Source organism: Amblyraja radiata, chromosome 2 (assembly GCF_010909765.2).
Source record: "Amblyraja radiata isolate CabotCenter1 chromosome 2, sAmbRad1.1.pri, whole genome shotgun sequence".
NCBI lineage: Eukaryota > Metazoa > Chordata > Chondrichthyes > Rajiformes > Rajidae > Amblyraja > Amblyraja radiata.
In genome coordinates, this window is record NC_045957.1 from 56,974,353 (window position 1) to 56,997,437 (window position 23,085).

Sequence of the window (23,085 nt, forward strand, 5' to 3'; positions counted from 1 at the left end):
CTGGAAGCACTCAACAGGTCGTCTGTGAAAAGAGAAACAGAAATAATGTCTCAGATAAAAGACACTTCGCAAGAACATGGTTAAAAATTCAAACAATGCTTTGTCCTGCATGTAAGTAATTTAGTACTTCAAAACGTAACTGCTTCTCATATCACCATTAAGTTTGAATTAGATAAAAACTCAACTCACCTTTTGGATAACAAGTCATATTCTTGTAAAATTGCCAAAAGGTTTTCTACAATCGTAAGTTCCCCTATCTTCACTCTGCACTCAGGACTTAGAAAATGGCAAATTTTAGCATCTTGTTCAGTTACAAATCACAACATAATGCTATACTTTTTGCTGAAATTACCTACCTTTCCGCTAAGCTGGTCAGAGCAAGAAGAGCACCCAACAATACATTATTGTCCTTGGCAGCCAGTAACTTTACTAGAGTCTGAAGAAAACATCACAAATTAAAATGTCAGTGTATGTGTCTGACATAATAAAAGCATTTTATTTCATTTCATGTATCACAACTTAATCTGTGGTGCATTTGCCTGAAAACTGACTGCTATTTGATGCTTTTTCCCCCTCGTTTCAACAATTACATAAAACACGTTTTTTTTCACTGGTATCAACAGGTTAATTAGTCACAGTGTCAGGGGAAAAAAGTTCCATCAAATATTTAACGAGTGATCAGGTCTTTCCTCTCTTTTATCTTAATTGGAAAATCAGATTTTAATCTCAGAAGCTTTGGAGTCAAACAGCATGGAAATTGGCCCTTTGTGCATTTACCCTATCTATTCCCCTCATGATCATATGCACCTTTATAAAATTACCCCTCATCCTCCTGCGCTCCAGGAATAAAGTATTAGTCTGCCTAACCTCACCCGATAGCTCAGTATCTCAAGTCCTGATAATATCTTTGTAAATCTTCTCTGCATATTACTTCAATACTTTTCAGTTTTCACAGCTTTACACAGCAACTGCTCTGCCCAAGATCACAAGAAATTGCAGAGTTGTGAATGCAGCCCAGTCCATTATGCAAATAATCTTCCTCCTATCAACATTTATGTCACACTGCTTCAGGAAAGCAGCCACTATAATCAAGGACCACTCACATTCTCGTCATTCTCTCTTCTCTCCTCTCCTGATGGGCAAAAGATACAAAAGCTTGAAAGCACGTCTCACCAGATTCAAGAACAGCTACTTCCTGGTGTTAGGTCTCAAGAATGGACCTCTTGATGCTAGGGATAAATTCTCAATCTTCCAATCTACCTCCAATCTATCTTGCCCATTTTTATTCTCTGTCCTTTCTCTGCAGCTGTAACACAATATTCTGCATTTTGTTTATTTTCTCTTTTGCATCTTGCGACATACTCATATATGATATGATTTGATTTGCATGCATAGCATGCAAAACAAAGTTTTCACTGTTTCTCAGAACGCATGATAATAATAAACCAATAATACTAATAATAATTAGAATATGAAAAATCTGAAACACAGTAATGATTAAGATTCATTTTGTGGCATGAAATATTTCTACTGTAATCGGCAAAGATGATAGAGCGGAGCAAGATACGCCACTCGAAGAAAAAAGCGTAGTACGTCATGGGTGATTGTTCGCGCCATTTTGAAGGGCTGCCTCGATACCGCCATGGCATCCACATCTACATCTACAGCTCACTGTTCTACTATAAATTGCTGTAATCGACAATGTAGACGACCCTATCTGTCTTTCTTCAGGTTCCCCAATAACAAAGATAGATGAGGAAATATTATTGTTTTCTGTCGATATTATACTGTCCTGAAAATGTTATTTTCTGTTCTCCCATCAGCGGTCATTGGGAAACTAGGTTTGTTGGTACATTAGAAAGTTATTAGATTTTTTTTAATAGATCTATACTTACACAATAATAAAGTCATCAATTTTTGTACTTCTGTACATTTTTGTTTTTGTTCTTGTAAGGCAGGGGTCTCCAAAATATGGCCCGCGGGACATATCCACTGTTGTTTGTCATATACATCAATGATCTGGATGATGGTGTGGTAAATTGGATTAGTAAGTATGCAGGTGATACTAAGATAGGTGGTGTTGTGGATAATGAAGTAGATTTTCAAAGTCTACAGAGAGATTTAGGCCATTCGGAAGAGTGGGCTGAAAGATGGCAGATGGAGTTTAATGCTGATAAGTGTGAGGTGCTACATCTTGGTAGGACAAATCAAAATAGGACGTACATGGCAAATGGTAGCGAATTGAGGAATGCAGTAGAACAGAGGGATCTAGGAATAACTCTGCATAGTTCCCTGAAGGTGGAATCTCATGTTGATAGGGTGGTAAAGAAAGCTTTTGGTGTGCTGGCCTTTATAAATCAGAGCATTGAGTATAGAAGTTGGGATATAATGTTAAAATTGTATAAGGCATTGGTGAGGCCAATTCTGGAATATGGTGTACAATTCTGGTCGCCAAATTATAGGAAAGATGTCAACAAAATAGAGAGAGTACAGAGGAGATTTACTAGAATGTTGCCTGGGTTTCAGCACCTAAGTTACAGAGAAAGGTTGAACAAGATAGGTCTTTATTCTTTAGAGCACAGAAGGTTAAGGGGGGACTTGATAGAGGTCTTTAAAATTATGAGAGGGATAGACAGAGTTGACGTGAATAAGCTTTTTCCATTGAGAGTAGGGAAGATTCAAACAAGAGAACATGATTTGAGAATTAAGGGACAAAAGTTTAGGGGTAACATGAGGGGGAACTTCTTTACTCAGAGAGTGGTAGCGGTGTGGAATGAGCTTCCAGTGGAAGTGGTGGAGGCAGGTTCGATTTTATCATTTAAAAATAAATTGGATAGGTATATGGATTACTAGTGGCGGCGCGGCTCTGGCTGCAGCGGCTCTCCGGCAGTCCTGTTTGTTTTGTGTTTTTTGGGTTGTTTATTTTCGTTTTGGTTAGTCTAGTTTTGGTTTTTAGTTTCTGTTTGGGGGGGGGGGGTTGAAACGGGGCTTGCTGTCTCTCCCTGCGGGGGAATGCGACTTTTATGTCGTATTCCCCTTCTCTGCCTCCGTCTGCGCTGAGGCCTAATGGCGGAGCTGGCGACCTCGAGGCTCAGGAGGCAGAGCCCGCCAGGACTCGCACTGAGCTCGCTCCCGTGAGGACGGCCCGGCTCGGGGCTGGAACAGGGCTTCCGTGAGGGGCTGTGACGCTACCGTGAGGACGGCCGGCCTGAGGAAGGAACGGTGCTCCCGTCGGAGTGGCCGAGCTCGGGGAGGTACGGCGGTTCCCAGCCAGAGGGAGGAGCGGCGCCCGGTCGGGGCGGCCCAGCCGAGGGAGGAGCGGCGCCCAGTCGGGGCGGCCCAGCCCGAGGGAGGAGCCGGCGACCCGGTCGGGGCGGCCCAGCCGAGGGAGGAGCGGTGCCCGGTCGGGGCGGCAGCCCGAGGGAGGTGCGGCGCCCAGTCGGGGCGGCCCAGTCCGAGGGAGGAGCGGCGCCCAGTCGGGGCGGCCCAGCCCGAGGCTGAGACGGTAACGGCACTCACGTGAGGGCGATCCGGCTCGGGGCTGGAACGATGCTCCGGTGGCTTGCACGGTGTTCTGGCGGCGGTGGCCTGAGTCCGGGGTTCGGCCGCGGGCCAGCGGCTGCGTCAGCAGGACTGGTGAGCGGCAGCTTCGACCACCCCGGGCCGCGGTGTTTGAGCCGCGGGACAGTTGTAACATCGCCCGGGGGGTATCGCCTCAGCGCAGAAGGAGAAGAGGAGGGAGGAGACTGGAGACCTAAGACTTTTGCCTCCATCACAGTGAGGAGATGTTGGGTGGACTCACTGTGGTGGATGTTAATATGTGTTTATTGTTGTTTTTTATTGTATTGTATTGTATGTATGACTGCTTCAATTTCGTTCAGACTTCGGTCTGAATGACAATAAAGGCTATCTAATCTAATCTAATGGATGGGAAAGGAATGGAGGGTTACGGTCTGAGTGCAGATTGATGGGACTAGGTGAGAGTAAGTGTTCGGCACGGACTAGAAGGGCCGATATGGCCTGTTTCCGTGCTGTAATTGTTATATGGTTATATCAGGCCCACCACCAGATTTTTCAAGCTCAGATTCGAGTCGGGGAGCGTGGCGGCCCGGGGCTGCCCTTGGCATAGTTACCGGTTAGATCCCTCGAATTGTCAAAGCCGAGACAAAACCGGGCCGCCGTGAACAAGGGTACATTTAAGGTCAATTGACACATTAGAGGCAAAATGCATCTTCAATATAAAGGTCTCTCCCCACAACTGAAAACAATTGCACGTCATATATCATCCATTCTGCAGGTATGTAGTTATAATCAATTTTTTTCTTCTTAGTTAATCCTATATGATATTTTCTGTAATTTCAGATGTCAACAACAGGTCCAGAATACTCGTCGACAAGAGCTCCTCCACCAAACTCCGGAGTACTTGTCAACCAACTACCGTCTTTGTTCTGAACACTGAACTTGACCAGTTTTCCAACAAGCATACCAATAACAGGCTAAATTGGAATGCGGTTCCAATGCTCTTTGACATCCCTAACCCGCCGAAACGTCTGTTTTCCCAACGCAGGTTACTCAAGAGGAAGAATGAGAACCGTTACCCACACAAAATTGTGCAAATGACAATTTATTTATTATTGTATATCTCTCGAGCACAAAAATGATGTAAATTGTGTAAATATTACCATGAATGACAGATATATAAAGTGTATTCCGTGTTTATGAAGTTCAATTTAGAATAATTTGAAATTGTGGGGATTGGTGCAATATACTGCTGACCCACAAATGTGTCGTTATGAGACATTCACATTTAAAAAAGAGAGAGAGAGAGAGGGAGAGAGAGGGAGGGTGAGGGTGAGGGGAAGAGGGAAAGGGAGAGGGAGAGAGAGGGAGAAACAATTTAGAGGAAATAACAAGAAATAAACTAAAGAAATATATATGTATGTGTGTGTGTATACACATTTCTATATCACATATTTTGGATGGATGCAGTATTCTACTACATGATCATGTGAATGAAGTGGAAATGGTGTTTGCAATTTTATTGTTCCATGTGGTATTCATAAATATAGAAAGGAATAAGAAATACGTGCACTTACTGTGCCAACCAGGTCACTGGTGGACACCACGCGACAACCGTTACACAAAATGTATTGGTGTATTCTGATGCCATTTTCAGAAACTTGCCATCAATGTGTTATCTTTTCTTATATTTGTTGTTGATACTATGTTAGTCATGAACCCAATAAAGTGCTTGTCAACTTTATTTAAGGAATTTGAAATTTAACCCCATATGTCATATTTTTGTGTGGATTCATATATATGATTATATTTATAAGTATATATTTATAAATATAGTTGCCTTTATGGTTTATGTACATCATCTGACAAATAAGATAAAGAGAGAAATAGTGTTGCTTTAAATCAAAGTTGCTTCTGATCCATGAGAAGGAACATTGAGATCTATTTATCTCTAACTTGCCTCTCACACACAAACACGCATTCATATATATATTTATATATATATGTTAAATTTAATTTTGTGCGCAGTGTGTGTTAAAGCAATACAAGAGAATCTGCACAATACAATACAAGGGAAACTGTACAAAGGAGGGGGCCAGGGAGGAAGGAATAGGCAGAACCAGATAGATTAAGCAGGGGGAAAACATTTAAAAATAAGTGATAGATGAGTTATATCACACACTGTTCCCCTACAACGCTGATTACACTGCGAGAGGCATAACAGAAGTCGCGTTTTGCATTCAAAGATGGCGGCCATTACTGCACTTCAGTTTATTGGATTACGTAGGAGTGGAGTATCTTGCTCTATCATCTTTGGTAATCGGTACAGTACAGGGCAGCATGGTGGCGCAGTGGAAAGTTGCTGCTTTACAGCTCCAGAGACCCAGGTTCAATACTGACTACAGGTGCTATCTATATGGAGTTTAGACGTTCTCCCTGTGATTGTGTGGTTTTCACTCGATGCTCCAGTTTACTCCCACACTCTAAAGACATGCAGGTTTGTAGGTTAATTGGCTTGGGTAAAGATTGGAAATTGTCCGTAGGATAGTGTTAGCGTCGTGAATCGCTGGTTGGCGTGGGCCTGGTGGGCCGAAGGACCTGTTTCCATGCTGAATCTCTAAACTAAACTAAATCAGATTAAGGAAAACTATACATTTTAGTGTTGCATATCACAAATATTGTTTAGGCCAGTAAATTACTGAATAAAGTTTGCAGGAACAATGTAAATCAGATACCTTGTATGCTCCACTTGATATTATCCTTTCTCTTTGTTCCACAACAGCTGCCAGTTTTTGAAAAATATCTGAAATAAAAGTCAAATAAAATAAAATGTCAAAATCCATATATACTGAAATAATGATGAAATTCTGTACTACAATGATAATTTAATAATAAGCAAAATATGTTTTGTAGGTTCAAAGAAGGACAATTTGTTATAAAACGGTGAATTTCAAATACATAAGTGAAATTCTCTTATCATGAAACAGTAAGTGTCATGATAAAGTAAGCGTCTTAATGGTCGAATGCACAGATATAAAATACAAAACATATTCATAACTGGGAAAAGGTCATAGTAATAACTGGGAAATAATATCTATGTGAGGAATACATTCACCAACATTTGATGTGATTTAGCAGGATGGCAATTGCATTCAATGTTTTTGAAATTGCTAGAATAGATACAATGATGGTTTTTCCTCAACCTCCCCTTTCCAAACAGCATTTAATTTGGAAGGTAATCTGATGAAAATCATCTTATACTAATTTCTACCACAAAATGGACAACTGGTACGTGTTTTGCTTGCAAAATAACTTCTCCTCGCAAGGTTTTTTTCAATTATACTTTCTGCATTTGAATTTATGAATTTTCATTAACCACTTTGTGATATGACATGGGATAGCTATGCAGTATAATCATCTCCCCTTGACTTTCAATGGAATTCCAATAACTAGATCCCCAAAATCAAAAACCTGGGATCATCAGTGACTACAAAATCAACTGGACTACCCATATAAATGTGGCTACATGAGCAAATCAAATTTAGGATACCGTTCGGCATGATTCAACTAATTTGTTACAATCGCTACTGCCATTTAGAAGGTACGCATCAAGAATATGATTTGACTTTTTAAGTCCAGTTCCAACAGTACTTCACGAACTGTAATATTATTCAGTACAAAATAGCCCATTTGACTGGCACATCTAGTACAGCCGGAGTATAGAGTGAACCTTTTAAATCATGCACAGCAGCCACAAGTTCACAAATCTCTCAGACCTGAGGTCTTTATCACTGTAAGGAAAAAAGCAAGAAGCACATAAAGACATCATTAATTTCAAGAAACCTACTTAGAAATATATTCACGATCCTTTATTATTCTTTGGCTACAATTTTGAAATAACCTATCAAAGTTCCCTATCCCTATCCCTGATACCTTATCAATACCCTACCCTATCACCATGCCCGCATAAATATCAGTTAGGCGGCCACGCACGATGGCGCAGCGGTAAAGTTGCTGCTTACAGCAAATGCAGCGCCAGAGATCCGGGTTCGATCCCAACTGCGTGTGCTGTCTGTACGGAGTTTGTGTGTTCCCCCCCGTGACCAGCGTGGGTTTTCTCCGAGATCTTCGGTTACTCCCACACTCCAAAGACGTACAGGTTTGTAGGTTAATTGACTTGGTAAATATAAAAATGACCCCTAGTGGGTGTAAGATAGTGTTAATGCAGGGATCGATGGTCGGCGCGGACCCAGTGAGTCGAAGGGACTGTTTCCGTACTGTATCTCTAAACTAAACTAAAAAAATTACCTGTATCACATTGAGTGCAGTAGTTGACAACTGATCACAGTGTCTCAAAGCAATCAGTTTTGGAATCAAAGTTCTGCCATTGCTAGTGACATACAGTGCCAGAAAATAAAATAAATCTTGCATTTTTAAAACCCTTTCAATTGTTGAATTCCTTGAAACGTTTATTGCATTATCATAATATATTTATAGCATAGAAAATGGCCATTTAAACTTTTCTCAACACAATTTTGCCACATCCAACCTCAATAATATCTCTTATTGAAGCTCAGGTCTCCCTACATGGAAATATTTTCCTGTTAACTGCCCTACAAATACTTCTGGGTTTTTAGAAACATAGAAACATAGAAAATAGGTGCAGGAGTAGACCATTCGGCCCTTCGAGCCTGCACCGCCATTCAATATGATCATGGCTGATCATCCAACTCAGTATTCTGTACCTGCCTTCTCTCCATACCCCCTGATCCATTAAGCCACAAGGGCCAAATCTAACTCCCTCTTAAATATAGCCAATGAACTGGCCTCAACTACCTTCTGTGGCAGAGAATTCCACAGATTTACTGTGTAAAAAATGATTTTCTCATCTCGGTCCTAAAAGACTTCCCTCTTATCCTTAAACTGTGACCCCTAGTTCTGGACTTCCCCAACATCGGGAATAATCTTCCTGCATCTAGCCTGTCCAACCCCTTAAGAATTTTGTAAGTTTCTATAAGATCCCCCCTCAATCTTCTGAATTCCAGCGTGTACAAGCCGAGTCTATCCAGTCTTTCTTCATATGAAAGTCCTGCCATCCCAGGAATCAGTCTGGTGAACCGTCTCTGTACTCCCTCTATGGCAAGAATGTCTTTCCTCAGATTAGGAGATCAAAACTGTAGATGGTTTATGCATGCAACCTATAACGTCGCTACCTCAATACCACTAACCACGCCTACCCATATCAGTATAACTGTGATATCCTCCCCTTGTTCCCCCCTGTTGGTTCCAGCATGCCTGAAGACTAGATGCAGTCAGTGCTGGGACGTGTGTACCATGTGCTATAATAAAAGATTCAGTAAAGATTACAGTGTGTTAGACTTCGTTCCTTTACATGGTGTCAGCAAGTAAGCCTAGCGCCTCCTGTTTATCGTTTTTTATTTCTCCCTTGTGTTTAATTTCATTTTGTCATGGCATCTTCATGCCGAAAGCCATCTCCCCTTGTCTTTGACGCTGACATTGCGGAACGATGGGCTACTTTCGTGATGGACTTCAATCACTTCGTTAATATTGTGCACCGAAATGACCCAGATGCGGTCAAAGCCTCCATTCTGTTGAACCTTGCCGGTCCAGACGCCATGAAACGGGCTCAAGCTTTCGTCTACACTCCAGCGGTCCTGGATGACAACGACCAGGTCGTCGAGCCGGCGGAATCTGCCAATGACCCGGTATGTCTCTTGCGCAAGTTTGCGGAGATTTGTGACTTGCCCTCCAACCGCATATTGGAGCGGGCTAGATTCTTTACTCGTAAGCAGCAGCCTGATGAGCCTGTTGAGTGTTTTATCGCTGACCTGCGCTACCTTGCTCAGTGTTGCCGTTTCGATACCATGCGTGATCAACTCACCAGGGATATCCTGGTCCCCGGCATGCTAGATCAGAAACTACGTGCAGATCTGCTGCAGAAGCCAGACCTCACTCTAACTCAGGCAATGCATGCCTGCCGTATCGCTGAAGTGGTTGTCCCGCCACATGGGCTGAGGGGGTCTGAAAACCATGCCATAAATCTAACTGGCTTCGCTGTGCCCCGTCGCAGGCAGGACAATTTTCGCCCTCCGCCGCGTTCCGCTCGCACATCTCGGGTCCCGAATACCAAGAAGTGCCCCAACTGCAGTTATGTCCACTCCATGCAGTCCCAGTGCCCGGCATTTGGAAAGGCCTGTAACTTCTGTGGGAAAATGAACCATTTTGCAGCTGTATGCCGCTCCCGTGGGAAAGCTCCCCAACCTTCCAGACAATTCTTAAACAATCTTCAGCAGGTTGATAATGACCTCGATTCTCAGTCTTCTGTCGACACTGCCCCCGACTCTGAACTCAGCGTTTCCATGGGAGACACCAGTATTTACACTCTCCTCCATAATCGATCTCGCCTCCCCGATCCTTCTCTGCTCGTTACTGTGAACAACAAGTCCTTCTCTGCGAAGCTAGATACGGGGGCGAAAGTGAATGTTATGTCAACATCACTGTTCAACAAGATAAGGAATAATGAGCTGTTGACTGCTGATCGCTCTATACTACGTGCTTATGGGGGAGAAGAGCTAACACCTGTGGGGAGGGCCACCTTCCATTGTGTGCTGCAGAAAGCATCCCGTGACCTGTCGTTCTTCATTCTGGACTGCGACTGTGTGACTCTTTTGAGTAATCAAGCCTGCCAGGACCTTGGTCTAGTGTCTTTCGACCGCACGGGTGATGCTGAATCCACTCTCCGAGTTCCCCGACCTCTTCGATGACAAATTGGGGAAGCTGCCTCTTGTGTACAAGATTGCTACTGACCCCTCTGTCACGCCTGTGATCCGTGCCCCACACAGGGTATGATTTGCTATGAAGGACAAGGTGGAAGCCATGCTGAACAACATGGTTAAAATGGGGGTGTTGGAAGCCGTCAGCGATCCCACCGAGTGGGTCTCCACCATGGTCGCCACCATGAAGAAGGGTAAGAACGAAATACGGGTGTGCATCAACCCCAAGGATTTGAATATGGCTATAAAACGTCCCCACTACCCTATGCGGACTGTAGAAGATGTTGCTGCCCAGGTCGGTCAGGCCAGTGTTTTCGGTCCTCGATGCCAGGAGCTCGTTCTGGCAAATACCTCTGGACAAACGCTCCTCAGACTTAACAACTTTTAGCACACCCTTCGGAAGATTCAAGTTTTTACGAATGCCGTTCGGCATCAACTCTGCTAGCGAGGTTTTTCAGCGCTCCATGGAGTAACTGTTTGCCGGTCTGCCGTGTGCCATTATTGTGGATGACATTCTTGTTTATGGGAGAGATGCTGCTGAGCATGATGGCAACCTCTGACGGATTCTTGACCGCGCTCGCCAGATCAACCTAAAGCTTAACCCATCCAAATGCAGGTTTCGTGTAGCTGAGGTGCCATATGTTGGCCACATTTTCACGTCCCGCGGGCTGAAACCTGATCCGTAGAAGACAAACGCTATCTCCGAGCTGCCTGCCCCGACTGATGTTACCAGCCTGCAGCGTTTCCTGGGTATGGTCAATTATCTGGGCAAGTTTATCCCAAACCTCAGCGAGTTGAGCGCGCCTCTGAGGCAACTGACGAAGAAGGACATCGCCTGGTCCTGGTTTCCCCAACACCAGCAGACTTTCGATCTCCTCAAAACGAAGCTGATCAGCACACCAACTCTTCGGTTCTTCAATCTGCAGCGTCCAATTGTGGTGACGTGCGACGCTTCCCGTTTCGGACTCGGTGCTGCCTGCCTGCAGCTCTATGATGACGGCTCGCTGCAGCCCATTTCCTATGCCTCGCGGACTATGACGGACACCGAGCAGCGCTATGCTCAAATAGAGAAGGAGCTTCTGGCGGTTGTGTTTGCCTGCTCCAAATTCAAGGACTTCCTTTTCGGTGCCAGGTTCACTGTCGAGACGGATCATCAACCCTTGGTGACTATCCTCAACAAGCCAATCCACATCGCCCCGGCCAGACTGCAGCGGATGATGCTGCAGCTCCAGCGGTTCGACTTCAAGATCGTGTACAAGAAGGGCACTGAGATGCACGTGGCTGACGCGCTGTCCAGAGCCCCCCGGTCCTCCTGTGACAGACATCCCTACGAACAGGAGGATTTGCAGGTTCTCAATGTCAATTTCGTTCCCTCCAAACAGCTGCCGTGCCTGGTTGAGCACACTGCCAACGACCCCGATCTGCAACAGCTTGCTGCTGTCATCAGGCGCGGGTGGCCAGACAAGCGCACCTCGTTGCCTGCGGGTGTGCATCCCTTCTTTCTGGTTCGCGATGAACTAGTGCTCCAGGACGGGATCATCATCAAGGGTCACAAGGTGGTCATCCCTGCTTCCCTGTATGACTCGTACTACACCGCTGCCCACATGGGGCATCCAGGAGCCGATGCCACAGTCTCACATGCCCAAGAACAATACTATTGGCCTGGCATGGCAAAGTACATTAAGGCCCGTGTAGCCTCCTGTCCTGATTGCAACTCTCTTGCCCCTCACCAGCAGCGCCAGCCGCTTCTGCAACAGCCGGCCCCTGACATGCCCTGGTCATCGCTGGCTGCAGACATTTTTGATTGGCGTGGTAAGCAATACCTCGTGTTGGTTGATACCTCGTGTGGACCTTCTCCCTGCCATCACCTCTGAGATGGTCATCAGTAAGCTGCGCCAACACTTCGCCACCTTTGGGTCCCCGGTCCGTTTACAGACCGACAACGGCCGTCAGTTCACCAGCGCAGAATTCAAAGCTTTTGCTGCGAAGTGGAACTTCACTCATTTCACCAGCAGCCCAGAATACCCGCAGAGCAATGGCCTGGATGTACGTGCTGTCCGCAGCGCCAAGACCTTGTTCGAGCAGTCTCGTCTCTCCAATAGTGATTTCTACCAGGGTTTGTTAAACCTCCGTAACATTTCCAGGGACAATACCATGCGATCCCCTGCTCAACGTCTGATGTCACACGTTCTTCGCCCACCGATGCCAATCGCACAACAATCCTTGGTGCCAAAGGTCCTTCAGCCTGCTGCTGTCCAGCAACGGATTGCTCAACGGCATGAAGTTCAGCGCCGCTGCCACGACAAGTCCTGCCGCCCTCTCTCACCACTACTGCCTGGCCAGGTCGTTCGCTTGCAGACTTCCACCGGTTTCTCCCGACTCGCAACCGTGGTCGGGGTGGACAATTCGCCACGGTCCTACTTGGTGGACTTTGAGGGGACTATCTATCGCCGCAGCCGCCAGCACCTGCTGGCTGTCAATGAGCCTAAGCCTCCCCCTGCGGCCACGCATGCTCCTCGGTTGCGATTCGAGCCTCCAACCACTAACTACCCCTCGACTCGCTGTGTGCCCCCATCTGCCCGTTCGCCGAGGTCCCCTCACCCTGCTCCTCCGGGTTTCTCAACCCCTGTCCGCTCCTCCCCTTCACGCTCTCCTCTCTCACCGCCTGCTCCGGTCTCTCCTGCACAGTCCCCTTCCCCGGCTCTCCTGTGCCGGTCGGCTCCCCTTCCGCATTCCGGGCTGCGTCCCCGCCGGCGTTCTCCTTCCCAGCTGTTCCTGCTCCTCCTCCTCTTCTTTCGGGTGGGGAGGGTGAGGGTGCCATGCGCACCCGCTCAGGTCAGATTGTCAGACCTCCTGACCGTTACGGTGATTTCGTTTAAATTTGCAGGTTTTGTATAATCTCCCTGCCACTATTATATCTTTGATTTCTTAATTTTCTAAGGGGAAGGATGTAGATGGTTTATGCATGCAACCTATAACGTAGCTACCTCAATACCACTAACCACGCCTACCCATATCAGTATAACTGTGATATCCTCCCCTTGTTCCCCCCTGTTGGTTCCAGCACGCCTGAAGACTAGATGCAGTCAGTGCTGGGACGTGTGTACCATGTGCTATAATAAAAGACTCAGTAAAGGTTACAGTGTGTTAGACTTCACTCCTTTACAAAAACTGTACGCAATACTCCAGGTGTGGTCTCACCAAGACCCTGTACAACTGCAGTAGAACCTCCCTGCTCTTATACTCAAATCCTTTTGCTATGAATGCTGACATACCATTTGCTTCCTTCACTGCCTGCAGTACCTGCATGCCTACTTTCAATGACTGGTGTACCATGACACCCAGGTCTCGTTGCATCTCCCCTTTTCCTAATCGGCCACCATTCAGATAATAGTCTACTTTCCTGTTTTTGCCACCAAAGTGGATAACCTCACATTTATCCACATTATACTGCATCTGCCATGCATTTGCCCCACTCACCCAACCTACCCAAGTCACCTTGCAGCCTCCTAGCATCCTCCTCACAGCTAACACTGCCCCCCAGCTTCGTGTCATCCGCAAACTTGGAGATGTTGCATTCAATTCCCTCATCCAGTTCATTAATATATATTGTAAATAGCTGGGGTCCCAGCACTGAGCCTTGCAGTACCCCACTAGTCACTGCTTGCCATTCTGAAAAGGACCCGTTTACTCCTACTCTTTGCTTCCTGTCTGCCAGCCAGTTCTCTATCCACATCAATACTGAACCCCCAGTACCATGTGCTTTAAGATTGTATACTAATCTCTTATGTGGGACCTTGTCGAAAGCCTTCTGAAAGTCCAGATATAACACATCCACTGGTTCTCCCTTATACACTCTACTAGTTACATCCTAGAAAAATTCTATAAGATTCGTAAGACATGATTTACCTTTCATAAATCCATGCTGAATTTGTCCAATGAATTCACCACTTTCCAAATGTGCTGCTATCCCATCTTTAATAACTGACTCCAGAATTTCCCCCACCACCGATGTTAGACTAACTGGTCTGTAATTCCCCGTTTTCTCTCTCCCTCCCTTTTTAAAAAGTGGGGTTACGTTAGCTACCCTCCAGTCCTCAGGAACTACTCCAGAATCTAAAGAGTTTTGAAAAATTATCACTAATGCATCCACTATTTCTGCGGCTACTTCCTTAAGTACTCTGGGATGCAATTTATCTGGCCCTGGGGATTTATCGGCCTTTAATCCATTCAATTTACCTAACACCACTTCCCGGCTAACCTGGATTTCACTCAGTTCCTCCATCTCATTTAACCCCCGGTCCCTTGCTATTTCCGGCAGATTATTTATGTCTTCCTTAGTGAAGACAGAACCAAAGTAGTTGTTCAATTGGTCTGCCATGTCCTTGTTCCCCATGATCAATTCGCCTGTTTCTGACTGCAAGGGACCTACATTTGTTTTAACTAATCTTTTCCTCTTCACATATCTATAAAAACTTTTGCAGTCAGTTTTTATGTTCCCTGCCAGTTTTCTTTCATAATCTATTTTCCCTTTCCTAATTAAGCCTTTTGTCCTCCTCTGCTGGACTCTGAATTTCTCCCAGTCCTCTGGTAGGCTGCTTGTTCTAGCTAATTTGTACGCTTCATCTTTTGTTTTGATACTATCCCTGATTTCCCTTGTTATCCACGGATGCACTACCTTCCCTGATTTATTCTTTTGCCAAACTGGGATGAACACTTGTTGTAGTTCATCCATGCAGTTTTTAAATGCCTTCCATTGCATATCCACCGTCAACCCTTTAAGAATCATTTGCCATGTCTATCTTGGCCAATTCACGTCTCATACCCTCAAAGTCACCTTTCTTTAAGTTCAGGACCCTTATTTCTGAATTAACAATGTCACTCTCCATCCTAATGAAGAACTCAACCATATTATGGTCACTCTTGCCCAAGGGGCCACGCACAACAAGACTGCTAACTAACCCTTCCTCATTACTCAATACCCAGTCTAGAATAGCCTGCTCTCTCGTTGGTTCTTCTACATGTTGGTTTAGAAAACTATCCCGCATATATTCCAAGAAATCCGCTTCCGCAGCACCCCTGCCAATTTGATTCACCCAATCTATATGTAGATTGAAGTCACCCATTATAATTGTTTTACCTTTGTTGCACGCGTTTCTAATTTCCTGTTTGATGCCATCCCCAACTCCACTACTACTGTTAGGTGGCCGGTACACCGCTCCCACTAGCGTTTTCTGCCCCTTAGTGTTTTCAGCTCAACCCATATCGATTCCACATCCTCCAAGCTAATGTCCTTCCTTTCTATTGCGTTAATCTCCTCTCTAACCAGCAACGCTACCCCACCTCCTTTTCCTTTCTGTCTATCCCTCCTGAATATTGAATATTCCTGGATGTTCAGCTCCCAGCCATGGTCACCCTGGAGCCATGTCTCCGTGATCCCAACTATATCATATTCATTAATAACTATCTGCACATTCAACTCATCCACCTTGTCTAGACTTAGATCATGACATCATCTCTTCCACTTTTCTTTTATAAAGAAGCATTATTGAATGTTTTCCTGACAGTCAACAACCTCCCAAATCTAGTTTATTAAATCTTCCTTGCTGCCTCAAAATAAATTATACAGCTATTTATAATTTATATTAGTGACAAATAAAGGAACTAACTATAAATTATTCATGTTTGATGGTACAAAGACAGTGGAAAAATACATTCTGAGAAGAGCACAAAATGTGTTCAAACAGATGAGGTATTCCACTTGGTTAGAAAGAATAGAAAGCCATATTGAAGTGGTGTAAGGCTAATTGACATTGGTGATCAGAGATCTGAGTTTCTTGGTACAAAAAGCATGGAACGGCAACAGGCTCATAACCAACATATTATTTTGAATTGCAATCACTTGTTACAATTGGAAATGGAATAGTCAGTGACTGCAGCAAATTCCCAAATACCAATGTGATGAATGCACATTTCATTAAAGATTATAGAGCGGAGCAAGATGCGCCACACAGCGAAAAAAACGTAGAATTACATGTATGATTGTTGACGCCATTTTATCGGGCTGCCCCCACGCTGTCATGGCGTCCACATCTACAGCTCACTGTTCGGTATAAATTGCGCTAATCGCCGATGTGGTCGACTGACCTGTCTTTCTTCAAGTTCCCCAACAACAAAGAAAGGTGAGGAAATATTATTGTTTTCTGTCTATATTATTCTGCCCTGAAAATGTTATTTTCTGTTCCCCTATCAACACTCATTGGGAAACTAGGTTTGTTGGTACATTAGAAAGTTACTAGATTTTTTTAAATAGATCTATACTTAACACAATAATAAAGTCATCAATTTTTGTTCTTCTGTACATTTTTGTTTTTGTTCTTGTAAGGCAAGACTCTCCAAAATATGGTCCGTAGGACACATCAGGCCCATCACGAGATTTTAAGCTCAGATTCGAGTCGGGGAGCGCAGTGGCATAGGGCTGCTCTTAGTGTTGTTACCAGTTAGATCCTTCGAATTGTCAGAGCCGAGACATCACTGGGCCACCGTGAACAAGGGTGCAATGGTGCGGTGCGTGGTTCGGCGGCGGTCAGAATGGGACGGCTTTGCGTTAGAACGTGCCATCGTTCCTCTCTCCCTTCTCTCACTCTCCCCATCTCTCTCTCTCTCTCTCCCTGTCTCTGTCTACGTCTCTACCCTATCTGCCTCTCTCTCTCTCTCTCTGTCTGCCCTATCTGCCTCTCTCTCTCTCTCTCTCTCTCTCTCTCTCTGTCATATCTGCCTCTCTCTCTCTCTCTGTCTCTGCCCTATGTGCCTTTCTCTCTCTCTGCCCCATCTGCCTCTCTCTCTCTTCCTCCCCTCTCTCTCTCTCTCTGCCTGAGAGTTGGCAGCCCTGCTAGTGTCCAAGGTCCAAAAGAGGATAGAAAGAAAATACTTAAATTCTTCTACATAAATTGTAGAAATTGGTAAATTGACATATTAGAGGCAAAATGCATCTTCAATATACAGGTCTCTCCCCACAACTGAAAACAATTGCACTTGTGATATATCATCCATTTTGCAGATATGTAGTTATAATCATTTTTTTTCTTCTTAGTTAATCCTATATGAGATTTTCTGTAATTTCAAATGTCGACAGTGGGTCCAGAATACTCGTCGACAAGATCTCCTACACCGAACTCCGGTGTACTTGAGGGAGAAGAGGAGGGAAGAGACTGCAGACCTAAGACTTTTGCCTCCATCACAGTGAGGAGATGCTGGGTGGACTCACTGTGGTGGATGTTAATATGTGTTTATTGTTGTTTTTATTGTATTATATGTATGACTGCTGCAATTTCGTTCAGACTTCGGTCTGAATGACAATAAAGGCTATCTATCTATCTATCTAACCAACTGCCGTCTTTGTTCTGAACACTGAACTTGGCCAGTTTTTCAACAAGCAGACCAATAACAGGCTAAATTGGAATGCAGTTCCAACGCGATTTGGCATCCCGAACACGCCGAAACGTCTGTTTTCCCAACGCAGGTAACTTAAGAGGAAGAATGAGAACCACCCGTTACCCACACAAAATTGTGCAAATGACGATTTCTTCATTATTGTATATGTTGGAAATTTTGTCCTTTGGGGGTAAGCAAGGGGTGGGGCTATCATTGTCAGAAATATGTTGAATTTTACATCAATTCAACTTTCGAAACACTGCAACCCCCTGTATATGTTGCGCACAAAATTATGTAAATTATGTAAATATTACCATAAATGACGGAAATAACAAGTGTTTTCTTTGTTTATGAAGTTCAATTTGTAGTTAATTGAAATTGTGGGGGTTGGTGCAATATGCTGCTGACCTACAAATGTGTCGTTATGAGACATTCACATTTTTAAAATCCATCTAAAAAAAAAAGCAAGAAGGGCCGCATGTTATTTGACCAACGACTGAATTTAAATGTAGATATGTATGCACTACATTGTATTAAGCTAATATAGAATGAAAGAATGGAAAAATATTTTGACATTGTGTTCATGGATATTATTAATATTAGGATTTCATATATATATATATATATATATATATATATATATATTATATATTTATATATATGTGTGTGTGTGTATGTATATATATATATATGTGTGTGTGTATGTGTATATATATATATATATATATATGTGTGTGTATATATATATATGTGTGTGTGTGTGTGTGTGTATATATGTATATACATACACACACACACACACACACACACACACACACACATATATATATATATTATAATATCTATATTACTAAAAGTCTGTTCTTGACCGGTTTTGGCCATCTGTGCTGCGATTTCCGAGAGAACGCCGCCAACTACGGCTGTTATTTTTGGCCACCTTGCTCAGAGCACCGCTCCGCCGCATGTGTGCCGAGGATTTTTCCCGTCGATTAAAAATGACAGAGATATTAATGATTTTATAAAATTCCCCATTCTCTCTGCTGCCCCCGCTGGCGGCAGGGGGGCGGGACTATGAAACCAGGAAGTGGTGTGCCACACAGTCTCTTCAAGATGGAGGAAGGCAGAGGGTCACGTTTCTCTGAGCTGTGAATAACACTGAACACATGTCTACTCAAATGTAAGTGCCCTTAGTGGTTCTAAAATGCTTGTAGAATGTGTTTCTATTGGTTCTAAACCTTGCAAAAAATGTCTATTGGTTCTAAAGCTAGCAAAAAGTGTCTCTATTGGTTCTAAAGCTTGCAAAAAGTGTCTCTATTGGTTCTAAAACGTGCAAATGTCTATTGGTTCTAAAATAGTTCATACTAGCGCTCAAGAAAGCGCCACCCCCCCCCTCCCCTGGTTGGCTTGGCATGGGTGTGTCTTGAAATTGAAAGGCACTACTTACTGCAAATGGTGGCATGAAGTTGAAAGGCACTACTTACTGCAAATGGTGGATTGGTTGCTTTGGCTTGAAGTTGAAAGGCACTACTTACTGCAAATGGTGGCTTGGGAGCTTTGGCTTGAAGTTGAAAGGCACTATTACTGCAAAACCGTGGCTTGGTTGCTTTGGTTGAAGTTGAAAGGCACTACTTACTGCAAATGGTGGCTTAGTTGCTTTGGCTTGAGGTTGAAAGGCACTTCTTACTGCAAATGGTGGCTTGGGTGTGGCTTGAAGTTGAAAGACACCACTTACTGCAAATGGTGGCATGAAGTTGAAAGGCACTGCTTACTGCAAATGGTGGATTGGTTGCTTTGGCTTGAAGTTGAAAGTCACTACTTACTGCAAATGGTGGCTTGGGAGCTTTGACTTGAAGTTGAAAGGCATTATTACTGCAAATGGTGGCTTGGGAGCTTTGACTTGAAGTTGAAAGGCACTACTTACTGCAAATGGTGGCTTGGGTGTGGCTTGAAGTTGAAAGGCACCACTTACTGCAAATGGTGGCATGAAGTTGAAAGGCACTACTTACTGCAAATGGTGGCTTGGGAGCTTTGGCTTGAAGTTGAAAGGCACTACTTACTGCAAATGGTTGCTTGGGTGTGGCTTGAAGTTGAAAGGCACTACTTACTGCAAATGGTGGCTTGGTTGCTTTGGCTTGAAGTTGAAAGACACTACTTACTGCAAATTGTAGCTTGGGTGCTTTGGCATTAAGTTGAAAGGCACTGCAAATGGTGGCATGAAGTTGAAAGGCACTACTTACTGCAAATGGTGGCTTGGTTGCTTTGGCTTGAAGTTGAAAGGCACTTCTTACTGCAAATGGTGGCTTGGGTGTGGCTTGAAGTTAAAAGACACCACTTACTGCAAATGGTGGCATGAAGTTGAAAGGCACTACTTACTGCAAATGGTGGATTGGTTGCTTTGGCTTGAAGTTGAAAGTCACTACACTGCAAATGGTGGCTTGGGAGTTTTGACTTGAAGTTGAAAGGCATTATTACTGCAAATGGTAGCTTGGGTGTGGCTTGAAGTTGAAAGGCACTACTTACTGCAAATGGGGGTGTGGGTGCATTGGCTTGAAATTGAAAGGCACTACTTACTGCAAATTGTGGCTTGAAGTTGAAAGGCACTACCCTGCAAATGATGGCTTGGGTGTGGCTTGAAGTTGAAAGACACCACTTACTGCAAATGGTGGCATGAAGTTGAAAGGCACTACTTACTGAAAATGGTGGCTTGGTTGCTTTGGCTTGAAGTTGAAAGGCACTACTTACTGCAAATGGTGGCTTGGTTGCTTTGGCTTGAAGTTGAAAGGCACTATTACTGCAAAATCGTGGCTTGGTTGCTTTGGCTTGAAGTTGAAAGGCACTACTTACAACAAATGGTGGCTTGGTTGCTTTGGCTTGAAGTTGAAAGGCACCTTTTACTGCAAATGGTGGCTTGGGTGTGGCTTGAAGTTGAAAGACACCACTTACTGCAAATGGTGGCATGCAGTTGAAAGGCACTACTTACTGCAAATGGTGGATTGGTTGCTTTGTCTTGAAGTTGAAAGGCACTACTTACTGCAAATGGTGGCTTGGTTACTTTGGCTTGAAGTTGAAAGGCACTATTACTGCAAAATCGTGGCTTGGTTGCTTTGGCTTGAAGTTGAAAGGCACTACTTACAACAAATGGTGGCTTGGTTGCTTTGGCTTGAAGTTGAAAGGCACTTTTTACTGCAAATGGTGGCTTGGGTGTGGCTTGAAGTTGAAAGACACCACTTATTGCAAATGGTGGCATGAAGTTGAAAGGCACTACTTACTGCAAATGGTGGATTGGTTGCTTTGGCTTGAAGTTGAAAGTCACTACTTACTGCAAATGGTGGCTTGGGAGCTTTGACTTGAAGTTGAAAGGCACTACTTACTGCAAATGGTGGCTTGGGTGTGGCTTGAAGTTGAAAGGCACTACTTACTGCAAATGGGGGGCGTGGGTGCATTGGCTTGAAGTTGAAAGGCACTACTTACTGCAAATTGTGGCTTGAAGTTGAACGGCACTACTTACTGCAAATGATGGCTTGGGTGCATTGGTTTGAAGTTGAAAGGCACTACTTACTGCAAATGGTGGCTTGGGTGTGGCTTGAAGTTGAAAGGCACTACTTACTGCAGATGGTGGCTTGGGTGCTTTGGCTTCAAGTTGAAAGGCACTACTTACTGCAAATGGTGGCTAGGTTGCTTTGGCTTGAAGTTGAAAGACACTACTTACTGCAAAGTGTAGCTTGGGTGCTCTGGCATTAAGTTGAAAGGCACTGCAAATGGTGGCATGAAGTTGAAGTCACTACTTACTGCAAGTGGTTGCTTGGGTGCATTGGTTTGAAGTTGAAAGGCACTAACTGCAAATGGTGGCTTGGGAGCTTTGGCTTGAAGTTGAAAGGCACTACTTACTGCAAATTGTGGCATGAGGTTGACAGGCACTACTTACTGCAAATGGTGGCTTGGGAGCTTTGACTTGAAGTTGAAAGGCGCCTCTTACTGCTAATGGTGGCTTGGGTGGGGTTTGAAGTTGATAGCCACTACTCACTGCAAATGGTGGCTTGGATGCAATGGCTTGAAGTTAAAAGGCACTACCTACTGCAAATGGTGGCTTGGGTGCATTGGCTTGAAGTTGAAAGGCACCACTTACTGCAAATGGTGGCATGAAGTTGAAAGGTACTACTTACTGCAAATGGTGGCATGAAGTTGTAAGGCACTACTTACTGCAAATGGTGGCTTGGGTGCTTTGGCTTGAAGTTAAAAGGCACTACTGTAAATGCATTTACTTCCTGTTTGCACTGTATATTGATTTTAGATAAAACGCTACCACTTACGGCTGTGATTTTGGCCATCTTACTCAGTCCCCCTCCGCTGAGCAGGTGCAGAGAATTCTTCCCATCAATGAAAAATAAAAGTGTTATTAGGTTTTTTTTTAATGTTGAGAATCTCTCTCCTGTCAATCACTCCATGAAAGCCACACCTTTTCCGGTGGGGGGGGGGGGGGGGGGGGGGGAGAGGGGTTATAAAACCCAGAAATGTGGGTGTGGGTCAGTCTCTGCAAGATGGAGGAGGGAGATGTCAAGACTCGCTGTCTTTAGTGGCTTTGCACCCTACTTCAAATGGTATGAAACTGCACTTGAATTTGGTGGCCTTGCACCCTGCTAGAAGTGGTAAGAAACTGCACTTGAATTTGGTGGCCTTATACCCTGCTTGAAATAGAATTTCAAGGATTAGCCGTGAGTCAACTACCAGCCTACCAACCGTGAGTGAGTGAGTTGCCAGCACAACAGGCTTGATTGACTGAGACGCCAGCCCAAGAATCCATTTGGCGCACAATTTGCATACTAGCCCTCTGGAAACCAGTCCCTTCAGCCCACAACACCCATACTAGCGCTCCAGAAAGCCCCCCCCCCCCCCCCCAACTGGCCACCAATATTAGAATTGGTGGAGAGGTGGAATATTGCGTTGGGTGACCAGCCCTCCTGTGTGATGCTGGGACCCAACGGGTCCCACTTAGTCTAGTTTTTTATATATATATATATATATATATATATATAAAACTAGACTAAGTGGGACCCGTTGGGTCCCAGCATCACACAGGAGGGCTGGTCATCCAACGCAATATTCCACCTCTCCACCAATTCTAATATTGGTGGCCAGTTGGGGGGGGGGGGGGCTTTCTGGAGCGCTATATATATATATACACACACACACACACACACACAGATTGAAATAAAAAGGTTGCTAAACAAATTAGAGGAAATCACACGAAAGAAGCTAGAGAAATATATGCGTTTGTGTGTGCGTTACATGAATTGGTCATCAAAACTAAAACGGAGCCAAACTTCAATTTGGCAACACA

At 44.4% G+C, this 23,085-nt stretch overlaps 1 protein-coding gene across 1 annotated transcript in view; it reads right to left on the minus strand.

Annotated features, from left to right (window-relative positions):
* The window catches only part of nek10 (NIMA related kinase 10), a 172,214-nt gene that overhangs the window by 99,012 nt on the left and 50,117 nt on the right, over nt 1-23,085 (minus strand). Inside the window, exons 9-11 of the mRNA XM_033047147.1 lie at nt 6,255-6,322; nt 357-436; nt 190-276 (exon numbers count right to left, since the gene is read on the minus strand). Coding sequence (XP_032903038.1) covers nt 190-276; nt 357-436; nt 6,255-6,322 — 235 coding nt within the window. The remainder of the gene's footprint in view (nt 1-189; nt 277-356; nt 437-6,254; nt 6,323-23,085) is intronic.